At 40.1% G+C, this 17,926-nt stretch overlaps 1 protein-coding gene across 6 annotated transcripts in view; it reads right to left on the bottom strand.

Moving 5' to 3' along the window:
* LOC306867791 (histone acetyltransferase p300-like) overlaps nucleotides 1-14,732 on the bottom strand; it is a 40,804-nt gene extending 26,072 nt beyond the window's left edge. For 3 of the 6 annotated variants that reach the window (XM_079413667.1, XM_079413670.1, XM_079413672.1), the window contains exons 1-13: nucleotides 14,513-14,732; nucleotides 11,942-12,519; nucleotides 9,899-10,060; nucleotides 9,380-9,620; nucleotides 9,186-9,299; nucleotides 8,170-8,397; nucleotides 7,377-7,485; nucleotides 7,142-7,273; nucleotides 5,684-5,801; nucleotides 5,242-5,410; nucleotides 552-629; nucleotides 345-433; nucleotides 114-266 (exon numbers count right to left, since the gene is read on the bottom strand). In XM_079413667.1, coding sequence (XP_079269793.1) covers nucleotides 114-266; nucleotides 345-433; nucleotides 552-629; nucleotides 5,242-5,410; nucleotides 5,684-5,801; nucleotides 7,142-7,273; nucleotides 7,377-7,485; nucleotides 8,170-8,397; nucleotides 9,186-9,299; nucleotides 9,380-9,620; nucleotides 9,899-10,060; nucleotides 11,942-12,519; nucleotides 14,513-14,606 — 2,265 coding nt within the window. In that variant the 5' untranslated portion in view covers nucleotides 14,607-14,732. Of the gene's footprint in view, nucleotides 1-113; nucleotides 267-344; nucleotides 434-530; nucleotides 630-5,241; nucleotides 5,411-5,683; nucleotides 5,802-7,141; nucleotides 7,274-7,376; nucleotides 7,486-8,169; nucleotides 8,398-9,185; nucleotides 9,300-9,379; nucleotides 9,621-9,898; nucleotides 10,061-11,941; nucleotides 12,520-14,512 lie in introns of all 6 variants that reach the window. The other 3 variants (XM_079413669.1, XM_079413671.1, XM_079413668.1) reach the window with 2 other exon arrangements.
* Between the last annotated feature and the right edge of the window lie 3,194 nt (nucleotides 14,733-17,926).

Here is a 17,926-nt window from a genome sequence, read left to right as displayed (position 1 = left end):
TCTTTCACTCTTTTAGCCACCAAAAGACACATCTAATAAATCATATTAGATGCATTAGAGACAACAAGCTGTACTGAGTAACATCATGATATGAATGTGTTTTAGTAGCTGACCTGTGACATGGCTGCCTGCCCTGCAGGTTGGTTCAGGGCAACTGCACCCTGGCCCAGTCCAGCACCCGTGCCTGGAAACTGGTTCTGCAGGTACTGGTTTTGTAACTGGGGTACGTTGGGTTGAGTCATTCGAGGTGTTCCCTGCATACCCATCTAAAAACACACAATAAAGGCTTAAACACTTAAATCAGTTAAATTAGTTGTCCCTCTCCAGGTCACAAGTGATTTTACCTGATTGAGGTTTGCTCCCATTGGCAGGGGTGGCGTTGCCCTTTGTCCCACTGGCTGTTGCATCCCCACCTGGGCAAACTGATTCATACCTGCACAAGAGTTGCACAAATTTTACAAAAAAGGCGAATGCAAAAAAAATTGGGATTTATTTATAGACATTTAAAAAAATAATAATTAACTACAGACCATTTAGTGAGTGTGCCATACCAGCAGGATTCTGCATGCGGTTGACCATCTGATTGGGTCCAGCGGCTTGAACTAGGGACGGATCTGAATGGGGACCATCTAGGAAAGACCAGAACAACCATCACAAACAGCATCATTTGATTTAACTGCGTGTGTTTGTACTTGAAGACGTTTGGTTTAAATTTAAGGGTATAGTTTGCCCAAAAATGAAAATGTGCTGAAAATGTACAAATCCTCAGGCCACTCAATGTTCCCTCTAAGAATGATGAGCGCTAAATGAGTTGCTGTAGAAACCCAATATTTACTGGTTGTGGATGAAATAGCTCAAATCGAGAGCCAACGCAAATGCAATGACATGTGAAATAAAACTTCATGTATTAAAGAAGAGTGGCTTGTTTAAGAGCTGGAAATAGCAGAGGATGGGCACAGAACGGTACAGTCACACACAGGTGTATTGTGCAAACTACTTCATAGGGATGTTTAGATAGCTATAGAAGAATATATATATTTAATTATAGATCTCAGCTTAAGTTTGTTTTCTATTCTATCAGTTTAAATAGTTTGTTTTGATATTATATTATGTTAGGCCTATATTATAAACCTAATAAATAATTGACCTTGTTTTTTATTGGAGTCTCTTGCTCATCAAGGCTGTATTTAAATACAGAAAAAAACTGTGATAGTGAAATATTATTGCAATTTCTAATATTGGTTTCCCATTTTAATACCTATACTTTAAAATATCATTTATTCCTGTGAAGCATCATCACTCCAATCTTCAGTGTCCGATGATCCTTCAGAAATCATTCTGATATGCTGATTTATTATCAGTGTTGCTGATCTAATATGCTGTTTTACAACAGTGAAACTTTTTTCTTTGATTATTAAAAAGTTACAAATCTTTTCTAACAATATAAGTTTTTACTATCAATTCTATCCATTTAACACATCCTTGCTGAATAAAGTTTCTTTAACTCTTTAAACTTTAAAATTTCTTTAAAAAAAGAAAACATTTTCTGACCCCGAACTTTTGAATAGTGTATATTGTAACACAAAATCTCTATAAACACTGAATTTGAATAAACACTGTTTTTAACTTTTTATTCATCAAAAATATCACAGGTCCCAAAAAATATACAGTAGCAGTACAACTGTTTCCAGCATTGACTAAAAATCAGCATATCAGAATGATTTCTGAAGGATCACGTGACACTGAAGTCCGGAGTAATGATGCTAAAAAATTGCTTTGTTTCACAGGAATTAATTATATTTTAAAGTTTATTAAAATAGAAAATGTTATTTTAAAATACAATAATATTATTATATTAAATTATAATATTAACGATTTTATTTTGTGAAATAATATTCAGCATTTTTTATCCAATAGATAGGCTACAGCCTTGATGAGCATAAGAAACTTCTTTAAAAAAAAAATGTACTGATCCCAAACTTTTGAACAGAAGTGTATTATACTGTAAAAAATGTTTTCTCAGGTAACCTAAAATGTACATCATTTCATTACATCAAGGGTCAAATCAAATATAAATAGCACAAAGTTAAAAGTTTCATACTTTTGTGTGTGCGCGCTGCACAGGGTATAAAGAATGTTTTTACTCAGGTGCCCGACATGTCCGTCCAATAGAGGAAATTAGAGGGAACATTGCTCAAGATGTAGACAAAAATGGGAACAGATTTGGAGAAATGTATCATTACATCTCTTGCTCACCAATGGATCCTCTGCAGCGAATGGGTGCCGTCAGAAAGAGTCCAAACAGCTGATAAATGCAACACAATAATCCACAAGTAACCTATATGAGTGAAAAGCTGTGTTTATAATAAACAAATCCATCAAGACGTTTCTAACTTTAAACCATTACTTCCATCTAAAATACAAGTCATCTATCCATAATATTGCTTACTCCAGTGAAAAAGTAATCAGGAGAACCAGGAGAAAAATATGCACAGATGAAATATGAGCACACTTTATAAGTGAAAACCGTTCAAAACGGTTGGTGGATATTGGTGACATGTCAGGACATTCTAATGTGAGAGGACAACAGAGAATAAATTGTTTCATTGGAGGACGTGTTATTAGATGAAGTGGTCTTGTATTTTGGCCACAAGTGACATTTTAAAGTTAAAACGCATTAATGATGGATTTGGTTCTTACAAACACACAGATTTTCACTTCTAAAGGCATTACATACATAGTTGTCTATATTATATATTGTGGTTTTGGTGCTTTGTACATTGCCTATTTGGTTATTTGTTGTTATTCTTTTATTATCTGTGTCCTTTCCTGTCGTTGTCTATCTGTTGCACTGTGGAGCTTCTGTCACTACAACAAATTCCTTGTATGTGTAAACATACTTGGCCAATAAAGCTCATTCTGATTCTGATTAACTGATGGACTAGAGTCATGTGGATTACTTGTGGATTATTGTGATGTTTTTATCAGCTGTTTGGACTCTCCTTCAGACGGCACCCATTCACTGTAGAGCAGTGGTCTCAAACTGTGCAGAGCTGTGGCCCTCCAGGAATTGAGTTTGAGACCAATGCTGTAGAGCATAGGTCACTAACAGGCAGACCGCGGTCCTGGTCCGGACCCAAAAGCTGTCCCATATGGACCCGTCTACAGCCAAAACAGAAGGTTAAGATTTAAACCTGACGGGGCACTTCTATTTCAACCGGCGTAGCTTTTGTAGTCTTTACGGTAGTGGTAGTGGGGTCGCCAACTGGCAGACTTAGGTCCGAATTCGTGAAGGCTTTTGACATAATGAAATAAATAAATACCAAACGCTAATTTAATAAATCAAAATTATGTTAAGCACATCAAGGTCAGCTCTAGAGCCATTTGGGTGCAGTCGTGCGTGCAGTGATGAGAGCAAAGAGCGGTGCGGACATATGAAACTTTCAGTGAGTGAAAAACGATGGCATTTTCAAAAATTAGGAAAGTTGACGGGTCCTTAAAAAGTCTTAAATGGTACAAGAAAGCCTTAATTATGATTTCAGGAGGTCTTAAATGTGGGGACTGAAAGATAAGAATTGCGATTAAACTTAAAAAGGCTATTCATTCAATAAATGAGCGCTGCACGTTTCAGATTCAGCTGCTGCGCTGCTTTGTGGAGTCTGTCTCTTGCTATTCCGCTGGAAGAGAATGATTTTCTATTTTCAATCAGCCTGTACGTCTGCTGTTGTCAAAGACCAATGTGAAAACAACCCATGATTTTAAGCAGCAAACACGCAGAGTTGTAAATGTGAACTGGTGGATCAACAAGAAGATAATGTGTTGTAAAATGTAAACAATTAAGGCAGTAAAATATATGTTATTTAATTAATATAATACTTGATTGTTTTTGTGAAAACCTGCATCTGAACTGTAAATCATGCTTTTTACAGTCATTTTGTTTTATTTATTTTATTTTTGTGCAGGTCTTAAAGTCTTTAAAAGTCTTGAAATTAAGCTTAAATATCTTGCATATACCCTGGCCTGGGAAACACCATCAATTGTTTTTTAGAATTGTCCGGACCTCGGCTGGTGGGGAGGGTTCATTACTGGACCTCAAGCCATTTTAGTTGAAGACCCCTGCTGTAGAGGATCCATTGCTAAGCAACAGTGTTAATTTTGGCAGGTATTTTTTTATTTAGTCTTGGTCTTTGTCTTGATACGAAAATGCTTAATAGTCTTAGTCACATTTTAGTCTTTCATAGCTTTAGTCGACGAAAAGTCATTGCACTTGTGTCAACTAAGGGTGCTTTCACACTAGCACTTTTGGTGCGCACCCGGGTTCGATTGACATCAGAGTTCAGTTCATTTGGATGATGAGAACGCGGTCTTCCGACCTTGGGTGTGCACCCGCGAACCGTACCAGAGTCTGCTTAAAAAGGGTGGTCTGGGGTACGGTTCAAGTGAACTCCGGTACGGTTCGCTGCTGATGTGAACACAACCATACCAAATCACGGAAGTGAACTGCTTATTAATGCCGTATTATTTGATAAAAATTTGTTTGTGTGTGTTTCACTCACTTTCCTGACAAGCGTGACTGACATCTCATTTCTGTTCGCCTTCAGCGTTCTTTAGAGCATTTGCAGTACATTCGTAAGACAGAAGTAAGTGCCGTTATGCACTGAAGCTTTGTAAACAAAACGAACGGTTCAAAAATGTAAATATGTAAAAATGAATATGCGTTAACGCAAATTCATTTTAACGGCACTAATTTTATTAACGAACGATTAATGCAGCGCGCATTTTCTGTTTGACCCATGGCAAAGCCCGTAGTTGGAGAAATGGAGATGCACAGTGTTGCCAACTTAGCAACTTAGCTCTTGCAGAAAGACAAGACAGTTAACTTAGCCTATAGGATGTATTTTGAATGTCCGGTAGTCCTCAAATAACATTCTAGTCCCGTCTCGTTTTGTTAACGAAGATGCGGCTTAAATTTGGTCAGTTTTTCTCATCAGATATTAGTTTTAGCTCATCAACGTCTCATCATAGTCACAGAAAAAAGGTTCGTTAACGAATATTTTTCATTGTTGTCTTCGTTGACGAAATTAACACTGCTGAGCAAGTGATGAAATGCTAAATTTAAACAAATCTGTTCCAATGAAGAAACTAATCTACAGCTTGGATAACCTATGGATCGGTAAATTTTCATTTTTGGGTGAACAATTCCTTTAAGGCCAGGTTATGCAGATGTGTATGTGTACGTACTGGGCAGCTGTGCCTGATTCATGCCAGCTGGTGCTTGAGGTAGAGCACTGTTGGGCATGCCAGGCAGAGCTGGCATCATACCCTGCTTTTGCAGTCTGGTTCTCCTCTTCTCCTCCAGCTCTTTCTGAATCTTATAAATCTTCTCCGCCAATAAGTGGTAATACTCCGCCTGGAAAAGTTAAACATTCACGAGGACTATCATTCTTGCAAATCGTTTTAAACATGTACAATGTTTCAGTTCAAAAGTGTTTTTCATGCAGCTTTTAGTGAAGACTATTCTGAAATTAATGGACGTATCGCGCCTGGTTAGGACGAGGTTTTCCAGCGCTCTGTCCAAGGCTAGACTGTGACAGCTGCATCATGGGCAAGTGATTCTGTGGATTCACTTAGATATTTACCAAATATAATCCACAGACCTGATACTGTGCAAGTGTTTTCTTACCCTGCTGTTGGCAGAATCGTACATGTCGCCCTCCACTTTGCGAGCATAAGCTACAAGGTTTTCCATCCGCCGATCCTTCAGTGCTGCAGGGTCTGGAGTGGGGAAGATAGCCTGCACACTACTCACACACACAAACAGAAAAATACACAAGTAACAGTAAATTTATTAAGTTAGACAGCACCATGTGTGATCCAGTTTTGTGTGATAACTAGATAAGGAATAATTTTATGGAAAGCAAGTTCACAAGGAGCAATTTCAAATAAATCAGTGCTATTTCAGTATCACTGACACCGTGTCTACACCAGACGCGAGCGGCGCAACAAAATATTATAGAACCCATTATAATCAGTGATGCTGTCTACACTGGATGCGGTGTGGCACGACACGACAAATCCCTGACAGTAAACTGATGCCTCGTTCGATTTATGACTTCCTAAAACAAAGTTCAAATTATATGCAATGGCTGCTTTCTCGCGTCCAATGTAGACAGACTTTAGCTGTTGCGGTGCGACTCGACAATCGTTGCGTCTGGTATGGAAACGATTACAGATTTTATTAACATTTTGAATTAACTTTTTGTATTTTCCATTTTCATTTTTGTTAAAGTTTCAGTAATTTTGTTGTGTTTTTAGTTTTTGTTTTCTATACAGTTTTTCAGAATTTTTATTAGTTTTTTTATTTAGTTATTTTAGTATATCAACTTGAAATTGAGAAATGTGGCCTTGATAGCTAGCTGAAATAAAATGTTTCATTTAGTATACTTTCACTTAACGTTTCTTTTACTTCTTGTATAATTCATGACAGCAATGTAACTGACATGTTGAAGGCACATAAACGTAAAAAGGACATCGTTAAAATTGACCATGTGACATCAGTGGCTGAACAGTAATTTTATGGAGCTACAAGAATACTTTTTGTGCAAAAACACCACTGATGTCACATGGACTATTTTAACGAGGTCCTTACTACCTTTCTGGGTTAAGTATGCATTGAACTGATCAAATATAACAGTAAAGACATGTATCATGTTACAGAAGATATCGATTTCAAATAACTGCGGTTTCTTTGGACTTTCAATTCACTGAATAGTAATGTGTATAATTGATGTGTCAATATTGACAGTGGTTTGCAGCGGAGAAGCAATCTAAAGTTATTCATTTTCAATGAGAGTTGGTGCTTTCTGATGACGTGAGCAACAGTGACTGTTTTATCTGTCTTTATGCGAATGAGCAGCGATGTGATTCAACCGACAGCTAATGAGAGTGCATACTGTAATCCACCACCTATTTCAGCTGAATACAGCGATCAAGCAGGAACGTCTAACTAGTAATAACGAGTAATTATTCAGTGTTGACCCCACCTTCATTTTCATTCATCATAAATGTAAAATTCCCCAACAGATTTGACTATTTCTTATAATAGATGTATAAAATGGCTGTGTGTTAGCATATCACTCACAGTTTGTGTACGAGGTGATTGCGGAGGTCCTGTGTGATGTCTTCATGCCAGCTCTTCCTCATTCCTGCAGAGGGGGGAGTGGCTGTTGCTGCAGAACCCATGTTACCAACACCAGAGCCGTCATTCATCAGACTGCAAGAGAGAGAGACAAATCATCAAACATCAACATAAAGCAGTCACTGACCAATCCATTTAAACCAGGTCTGGTCCACTGAGCCGCAGTGATGTCCCGTACCTCTGAGGCGTCATGTTCCTGTGCAGCATGCCGTCAGGCAGCATTCCTGGATGCTGGTTCGTCATCGGAGCTCCGACTCCACCGTTCACTCCCATTGAGTTCCCACCTGCTGGTGCACACAGTTTAAAGGGTTACTCCAACCCAAAATGAACATTTTGTCATTAATCACAACTCCCATGTCGTTCCAAACCCATAAAAGCTTAGTTTGTCTTCGGAACACAAATTAAGATATTTTAGATGAAAACCGGGAGGTTTGTGACTGTCCCATTGACTGCCAAGTAAATAACACTGTCAAGAAAGTATGAAAAGCATCGTCAGAATAGTCCATCTGCCATCAGTGGTTCAATCTGAATTTTATGATGCGACGAGAATAAATTTTGTACGCAAAGAAAATATAAGACATTGTAGGAAAGACATGTTAAGGATGTACACTAACTGACTAGTTTTTGTACTAACTGAAAAAAACACTACATGTATGATTAATAACAAAAAAATCATAAAATTAAGGTCGAACCACTGATGTCACATGGACTATTTTAACGATGTCCTTACTACGTTTCTGGGCCTTGAACATGGTAGTTACATAGCTGTCTATAGGAGGGTCAGAGAGCTCTCGGATTTAATAAAAATATCTTAATTTGTGTTCTGAAGATGGAACGAAGATCTTACGGATTTGGGACACATGAGGGTGAATAATTAATGACACAATTTTAATTTTTGGGTGAACTATCCCATTAAATAACATTAGTGAACATACATGTAATTAGAGGCTACAACTTTTGGAAACTCTCACCTATATTGTTGACCGTCCTCATGCCGGGTTGAGCAGGCACAGAGGTCTGCTGATTCTGATTGGATGCCTGGTTGCCCTGGTAAGTGAGTCCAAGGGCGGCGTATGCCCGTTCAATGGAGCTTGGGTCAATCTGACTGGGTGGGTTTAAGTTTGGGGCTGAAGGCTGACCACCGGGTAATGACCCACCTAACGGACCACTCATGCCCATCCCAGCACCTCCCAGCAGAGCTAGAGAGAAAAATGGATGAAAGGATGAGAGATTGAACAACTCTTTAAATAATTTTGAAATTGTAGTATTTTAGTATAAAAGATGATGTTTTAAAGGGATCATATGATGCTAAAAAAAACATTGTGTATTTGGTGTAATGCAATGCGTTTACGTGGTTTAAGGTTTAAAAAACACATTTTCCACATACCGTACATTATTGTTGCTCCTCTAAGCCCCGCCTTTCTGAAACGTGCCAATTTTTACAAATCTCATCGTTCTGAGAAGTGCGGTGTGCTCTGATTGGCCAGTTATCCAGCTGTCCAGCCGAATACCTCAAGCGTGTGACAGAAATGTTACGCCACTTACCAGATTTGGAAACACACAGCGTCTCCACGACATGGTGGCGGCGGCAACAATACTACAGCGAGAATAAAAGTTACGCCTTCTTTCTTTGCGTATAGATTTGGGCGGTGTTTTCCCACACAGTGATGTAGATTTTTGGGGGCGTGTTTGAATGAGGTGTTTTAGGAAGGCGAGGACGACTTAACTTCTATAAAGAATATCTCTTTGGGTTTGAGACTTTAATCTTTGCGATCTTACGGATCTCATATAAATGCACGAACAGCTTGTAACACTCCAAAGAAAGGAAAACTTGAATCGCATCATATGAGCCCTTTAAGTAAAGTCAATGGAATCCAACAGCTGAAACATTCTTCTAAATATCTTCTTTTGTGTTGGAAAGAAGAAAGGAAGTCACAGATTTTGAACGACATCAGGATGAGTAGCATTTGTGCATATTAAAACTCACACTGCTGGTTTCTTTTGTCTCCAGCGCTTTTAAGCGGCAGGCAGACGGGACAGTCATGCCGTGTGCAGTTCTTCCAGTGAGAGATGATCTGCCTGGAGGATGCACAGTGAGCCACTGCAGAGGAACACACACATTGTTTATTTGTGGGAAAATAAAATATGATTGAAAGAATATAAACTGGTGGCAGCGCTCACCCTGGCAGGATTTTCCGGCCTGACAGTGCGTCATGTGATTAAGGACGTTCTTCATGGTTCTGCAGTGGGGCAGGCTGCACTGGCGGACCTCTCCGTTTGCCTGCTCTCTGCGATGGCACTTGTGAGCGTGCAGTAACAGCACCAGCTGCTGCTGAATGAGTTTACGCTTCTCCGGGTCCGCTGCAGGGGGTGCCGCCGCTGCGCCTGGGCCCGATACGCCACCCACCACACCTGAGCTCTGCTAGACACAGACAGAGAGAGGGTTTTCAAGGGACAGGATTTCATCTTCCTGCTGCTGCAGCAGAGTGTTAAGAAACAGAGAACTAGCGCAAAAAATGGGATCGGTACGTTTTTGTTTTTTTTCTCAAATATTTAATAATCACTAATCACAGAACCGGCTTTACTGACAAGATGTGCATGACAATCGCACTCGATTAATCGTGCAGCCCTACAACCTGGAAATAATCAATCAACAAGTGGATGTGGTTCACTGTGACAATTTCTGTACAGTTCTCTCACCATGCCACCCATGTTCTGCCCATGCTGAGGTTTCTTGTCCATGTTGAACTGGTTAATGCTGTTGGGTTGTCCTGCTTTGTTTTGGAGCTGAGGCCCAAGGGACTGTCCTCCGCACTGACCATATGAACTACCGTAGGGGCCTGGAGCACCCATCATTCCCATCTGAGGAAAAAACCAAAACAAAGAAAAACTTTTTCCAAGAATGAAAATGAGCTAGTACATCAGTCTCAAAGGTTTCACTTATGACAGAATCTGATCCATCATCCTGGGCAGAATCATAAAGCATCCAAGATGAGCTGACAAAACTGAGAATGCTAATAGCAAAACATGAACATGAACATCAATAGATGAGAATCAATCAATCATTCAGCCTGCTTGACACTCACGTTCTCATCGTTTACTCACAGCATACGTATAATGTTAGTGACACTGCAGTATCAATTCTGCAAAATAATCCTCAAAACAGCAGCTTGAAATCTACAAGAACCCAGCAAAACAAAAAAAGAAAATGTCATTCCCTCTTTTTTCTGCCCATTTCCTGCAGTCCAGGTTGTGCAATCGCCCGTGAATCAACAAAATGGTGCGCAGAGTTCCTCGTATTAGGGAGTAGAGAAGGTTTTTCAAACTAAGGTCTGTTTCAGAGTGAAGGATCACATCACATCACATTCAAACCAAAGAAACACCACAAGAGATTTCTTTCTCTTGAATAGTCTATTTCACTACCTGAATTCTAACAACAGTCTTACAAGACAAAAAAAAATAACAAAGGGTTGTGTTTTTAAAGGAGAGGAATACAGTGCTGTCAAAAGAAGTAATCAGATTTGTCTATTCGGACAATGAAAACCAGAATTTTTCAAATTTAGTTTTTAAATCAAGCAACTAACGACAAACACTACATAAATCTTTTTTTTCTTACAGGTTATAAAGTTTGAAAATTGGACAACTTGGCCTTTAAAAGTCATAAATCCTGAGAGAAGTATTTAACCTTTAGGTTCTCTCTAAAGCAACTTAACCATAATGTGTGGGTCTGGGACTGATAAGTGTGTGACAGCAACAGAACATTGCGCTTTATGTTGTTATTGTCCTTTTTTCTCCATAAAATAGTTTGACAACTGTTGAAGCAGAAAGGCTTAAAACGGCTTGCACTTTTTGTATTAAGAATAATAATATTAATAATTAATATGAATTAATTTAGCCAATGGTCTTTATTTTCTGATTACATTGGGTCTTTGCCTAATGAAAAGCAACACTTATGTGTTTGCTTAAAATAATATATATAAAAATAATAATAAATGTATATATATATATATATAAAAATTTAAATATATTTATTGCAATTAATAATTAGATCAAAATTGAATATCTATAATAAAATCTATCTATATCAAATTAAATAAATAGCATCTATAATAAATAATATAAATGTTACATACAATTTTATATGTTTGAGTTTCTTATGCTCACCAAGCCTGCATTTATTTGATCATATATATACAGAGAAAACAGTAATATTGTGAAATATCATTACAATTTTAAATTTTATTTCAATATTTTTTTAATTTAAAATATTCCTCTGATGGCATAGCTGATTTTTCAGCATCATTACTTCAGTCTTCAAAGTCACATGACCCACAGAATTCATTCTAATACGCTGATTTGCTGCTCAAGAAACGCTTCTTACTGCACATGTCGAAACAGTTGTGCTGCATAATATTTTTGTGGAAACGTGATACTTTTTTTCAGACTTCTTGAACAGAATATTCAGTAGAACAGCCTTTATTTTAAATATATTTTTATAAAATTATATTATAACATTACATTTAATTTAATTTGATCATCTATGAATTAAAAAAATAATAATAATCTTACTGACCCCAAATTATATAGCTCTTTCACTCAAAAACACATCAGTTCATGTATGTATTATGAGATATGAGAAACAGACTGAAGTTAACCTTAAAGCAAAAGCATTTTGAATGCAGTTTATTGGTTGTGCACTGAATTATTATATTGACACTCATTATATTGATTTGTTCACGTTACCTTGTTTACTGCTCCTGGTTGCTGCGGTCTCATTGCTGCCTGTGCCATCTGCTGCCCTGCGTTCTGCTGCTGCAGAGCATCGGGCAGCATGTTCCCGTTACCAACCATCCCCGCATTCATGTTCACATTGGTGTAGCCCATTCTAGGCGCACCATTCATCATCTGCCCTCCCATCATGCTCTGCGGGTGTCCGTTCCCTTTCTGGGTGCCCATCATGCCCCGGTTCAGTCCCGCCACCATGCCAGGCTGCGGCATGATGCCAGGCTGTTGCGGGCCACCCAGTCCCTGAGTAACCGTGTTGCCGCTCAAACCTCCCATCATCCCCAAGGGGGGCGTGTTACCAGGGTTGCCGGTGGCTGTGGAGGTGGATGGAGGGGCACCAGGGCGGAGGAGCTCAGAGAGGTGCTTGTGTTTGGCCGCTGTGTCCTGGCCCAAGCCACCCAGAGGGCCCAACATCCCTCCTCCACCCAGAGTGGTGTGCAACTGGCCGGGGTCCATCCCGTTAGGAAGGCCCAGGTCGGAGGAGTTAATGAGCTCATCCGGGAGGTCATGCTCCAGGTCAAACAGGGAGCCAAAATCTGAAAGAAAGGGGGAAAAGAGACTTTAATAAGTTTGTTGCTCACAGAAAAATCACTCATAATGAGATACAGCAAAGAATAATTATAGTATATGCCCAAAAAATGAGACGTGTCCAGCAAAGCCAGAGCAAAAGAAACCATATTTGTTCTTAGACAGACTTGTATCTGATGAGATAAATACTAAATAATACACAACAAGTGGACAACACATCTGTAAATTCAATACACCAGGAGGTTAGTTGACCTGGACAATACATGGGTTGATCCGTCAATCTACAGCAAGAAATCTAGACACATTGACCAGAGCGCAACTGAACGAATCTCATGCAACAGTTTATTGCAGCTCCCGTGATGAAAGAAGGACTGAGATTATCGGCTCACAGGAGAACCGTATGCAGTAGAGCCGGTGTGCATGTCCTAATGGTTCATACTAATAAAAAACACATGGCAAGGCATAACAATGGACAAGTAGTGGGACAAAATGGGGGCCTTTTCCTACATAATGGCAGATTCTGATAGCAGCAACGCACCAATGACTAATAAATGCAACATACTCTAAATGTGATGCAAGAACATTTATAAATGCACTCTTCACATTAGATCGATATATCAGCCAAGCAATTAATCAGAGAATATTTGGATTGCGATTATGGTCATAGACCAACAACCAAAACATGCTTGGCTGATTCACACTTTTATCTGTTTTAAAGTCTACATACAAGCTGTTTTTGTGGACACCTGAGAGTTTTTATTTAATTTTATATTTAAAGGAGAGTTTTTAAATGCATGTAAATTGTCAAGAGACGTGAATTAGAAAAGTGACAGCATTTAGCCAATTTTGTGATACATTTTTGGCATGTACATTTTTTTCTTCATCTATAGAATATTTCCAAAAATTTAAAAACATTTTTACATTGACTTCAATACTCTCAATATTAAAATAACCATCTTATGCCTGGTTTATGGGTTTATCTTTAGGTAACTGCAGATAGTGTGCAGTAAAAATAAAAACAACAAAAAAATGGGATTTAGTTCAAAGTATTAGTCGTACAAACATTAATTTCTTATTGCCTAGATGACAACAAACAGTTGCACAACTTACGCCAGTTTCCCCAAACTTGAATAAAATAAAATTCTGATTCAAATTCATCTTGTTTGCTATTATGAAATTCTACATGCATATAAATAGATTATACATTAGGATAACATTCGCCCATCTGCTCTGTTGATATCAGCCATTTAAAAACCTGCACTGGTGAACCACTAGAGTTCAGGCATGACCTGACTTCCACTTCCATACATGCTGTAAAAAGCTGTATAAACCAGCCTAGATTGGTTTGCTTGTCTGAACTAGTCAGGCAGGATTTAGAAGGGTCTTGGACACTTTTCATCTGGTCTAACAGGAAGACCAGCAAACCACCTTAAGCTAGTTAAAATACAGAGTAACCACACAGATGAAGTAGTGCTGATCAGAAACTTGCAGACACTGGTTTGTCAACTATTTAGTACGCACTACATGTAAACCAACTTGAAAAGTAAGACCTCTGGAGTCTGAAAGTGCTCTGCACTTCACTCCAAACCGTGCGTCAGTAAAACGACGTGATTTAAAACAGTTCCTGTCGAGTATTCCTTCTCCTGCCAAGCTCAAAATGTATCACCCCATAAACCTCTGACACCAACCCCTGCTCTCGACATCTCACAACGACGAACAAAGCGAAAAGTTTGTGTAGCGCACACCCGGAAAAACACTGCATACTATTTTGCACACTCAGATGACCATGCACAAACACACCTCACCAACTTCACATGAAAACAAGCAAATTAGCCTGCTAGCTATCCCTGCTAAGTTATTTAAATACCAGGGGACGATGCAAACAAACAGATACAACAAAAGAACGCTCTTGGGAACACACGCCGAGCGTCTTGTGCAGGCGAACAGCGGCAGACTCGCCGCCGCACACCGCAGCGCGTGAAACATTATTATTTACGTTACCGTTTCCATCGCTCGCGGAGACCGACAGAGCCGGAGAAGACAATTTAGGCCTCTTAGCTGAAGGCGGACCGGATTCCAGTACATTATCGGCCATAGTTTTCCTCCGGTTTAGTGTTAAAGCATATATCCCGCGTAGGATAGCCCTTCCTGTGCAGTCGCGAGCCGATGTGCAAATGAAATCTCTCCTCGTTCACGAGCACCGGACGGATTCCCGTTTCCCTTTCATGGGACGATACATGCATGCAATGCAATGCCAAGCAAAGCTTCAATGTTCAGTCCACCTTTAAAGCTCCCTTTTAAGATTTTCTAGTCTTTAGTTCCTCAAAGTATATTTCCGAATGGAGGAGGTGAAGGGAGGGACAGACGGTCATGCAAGCTCGCCGCAAACTCACGTAGCCTCCTCGGCGACTGAACAATTTTCCCGAGATTTATCCTCGTTGCTTGCATCCGTCTTTTCCGCCATTGTCGGCGGCGAGCTGAAGTGTTGGTTTTTTTTAAGGCGTTGTGTACGAGAAACCGAACTCACTCCGGCGCGGCTTCATGCAATGCTCATGAGCAAACGCTATGATTCAGAATCGTTTCTGCCTTTGCATTGTAGCATGTGCAATTCTCAGCCTGCATCACTTTATTTAGACGATTGAAAGTCCATCGTGATCCTTAAAATTGACACAGATCAATGTCTTCATCAATGTCTTTATTTCCTCCCAAGAAATTAAGATGGAGAGAATAAATAAATACTAGAAATATCATTAAACAGTCATATGCATGTCAAAGTTTCCTTTCATCCTTAATAAGACAGTACTCTTTGCAGAATAAATAACGCGATGAATGTGCATCCAACTTCAGTTTGTTTGCATGCACGAGCTACTTTAGACGATTCCAAACAACTTGCATATTTCAGTGTCCAAGTCTTAGCATTTTGCAACAACACTTCAAAGTGACAAGTCAAATGGTTTATTGTGCATTCGCATCTGAATATGGCTCGTGCGCCCTCTGTGTGAACGTGTCCACTGCACGAGTTAAAAGTGTTTGCAGAAAACCTCTGACCATCGCTTCACGAGACCACCCTGCACTGCGCACAGCTCGTGCATGCAAAGAAATGATTTCAAAAGTGTCCGTCTAATGGACAGAACATGCAAGCAATCGGTCTGAAGTGCAAGATGTTGCCTCGCAGTCCGCTGTGCACGAGCTAAAGAACGGGAATCAAGTGAAGTTGATCAATGCATATGCGTGTATTTCAATGCACTGACACATCAAGCAAATAAGAATAATTTGTCCCTGCACGAAGAGCCTTGCGGAGCATTAAGAAAGCGCGAGAGGAACAGCCAGCAGTGGGTCGAAAACAGAACCGAACCGAGCTGGGCTTCAATAATATTTCGGGTCTGAAGCATCTGCCGATCCGGGTGATATTGCCAGCTGCACCCCCCAAAATCTGGGGGTCCTCAAACCCCTTTCATAGGCTTTGTGATGCTGTGAACCCCCCTGCGCGTTCATCCCTTTTAAATTTCTCCCTTCTCTTGCACAGTTCCTGCAATTTTCCCCACTTTCGCCGTCGTCCGCCAGCAAGCGGCGATGTAATTTCACAGATATTCCCACTTCGTGACGCTGTTATTTTCCTTTTCCCCTGAACGAGCTTCCCTTCGTTTAAATGTATTGCCCTCTTCCGCCTCTCCGCTTCGTTTAAAAAAAGAACAGCGAAAGAAAGGAAAACCCAGTCTGCTCTTTGATTTGCACACGGGAGAATCTCTAATCTCCCTCCGTCGCCTCCGCTAATCGCCGTGCTTGTGTTTTATCCGGTCTGGATCCGCGAACCGGAGCCGGCGGCGCTCAGAGTCGCAGTGGTCGGCGCTCGAGTGGCTTTTTTTCGGTCGCTCCTGCCTCTTTCACTCTCTCCGCACAAACAAAATGGCGGCTTGTTGTTTCTACTCCTCTGGCTGGGGGGAGGGAAGGTTGGAGGTGCGGTAACATTAGTAAAGGGGGGTGGAGGGAGAGATGGCGATCGGGATTTCCCGGACAGCGCTGTTTCCGTACTGTTTCGGAGTTGCGACTGGGGTCCATCAGCAGCATCATCATCAGATGATGGAGTCACTTGGAGTGAGATGATGCCCATCTTGTGCAAAATATTGCCTGTCTTGGCTTCACTATAGCTGGAGAGACAGTCAGCCTCCTCAGAGGAACCCAGGGGTCAAGTGCCTTATGGAAGTGCAATAGTGATGTTTTTTTCAGACCTAGTGCTCAGTCTTCTCAGTTTCTCAAAGCCTTACGAGCTGCCAAACTACAGAGTATTTTTGTTCTTTGTCACTATCTAGACAGCATTTCTGGATGTTGTATGCACATTAAGAGTCTCCTCAGATCAAAAACATAGCTAGACAGCAACTGGCAACAATGTATCTGAGCATAACCACAGTGCAAGCCATCTCAGCTGAGAGATTGTTTCTCAAAACCTATGGAACTGAATATGTGGCCAGTATTTTGGGCATCTTAAACATCTTCAGAGTGAATTCAGTTAAAGGAACTCCAAAACATAGTGAGCTGCCTTCAGCATTTCTGGATGTCGTATGAGCTTTAAGAGTCAATTTTGTGAGCAAGTGATCCCAGCTGAGAGATTGTGTCTCAAAACCCAGTTAGCTGCCTACCTAGGCCTACCTTTTGGGCATCTTCGGTGTATTCTGAGAGATGTCATGTCAAAAAACTCCAAACCTAGGGACTTGTCTACAGCAGTTTTTTGGCATCATACGCATTGTTCAGAGTCAATTCAGCTCAAAAACTCTGAAACCTAGTGAGCTGCCTATCTATAAATCTTTTTTGGATATCATGGACACCTTCATAGTCAGCTAAGAAACTTTGCTTAACTAGACAACACTTTTGCTCAAAACATAGGGAGCTGTGGCATACTTGGGAAACATAAGCGTGTTAAGTGGCCTAGCTAGACAGCATTTCTGGGCCTCACTGGCATGTTCAAAGTCAGCTCACATAAAAAAAAAAGAGCATAAATGCTAGTCATCTTTAGCTGAGAAATAGTCTCAAAATCTAGCGAGCTGCCAAGCTCTTTGGTAGTCATTTGCATGTTCTGAGCGAGCTCTGCTTCACAAAAACTCAGAATATCCCAAGTTTAGCAACATATGTCGCATCATAACATTTTCAAAAACCAGTGAGCTGCCTACCTAGATGGCATTTCAAGCAACGTAAATACATTCAAAACCACTTCTGTTCAAAAACCTATCCAGCATTGAGCTGCTTTAGAGCATCATGAAGCTCACCTAGACTGTACTTTTGGACATTAAACAAGCTCAGCGGACTCAGAACATGCTCATACATAATTTCAAACGTATGTTTGTAGTTTTCTTTAGTTTTTGGAGATGTTAGTACCATCTCCAGTTTCCAGTTTCACATCTGCTAGGGACTGAACCTGCA

The sequence above is a fragment of the Barbus barbus genome, assembly GCF_936440315.1.
Source record: "Barbus barbus genome assembly, chromosome: 4".
Classification (NCBI taxonomy): Eukaryota; Metazoa; Chordata; class Actinopteri; order Cypriniformes; family Cyprinidae; genus Barbus; species Barbus barbus.
This window is presented reverse-complemented; position numbering and strand designations above follow the sequence as displayed.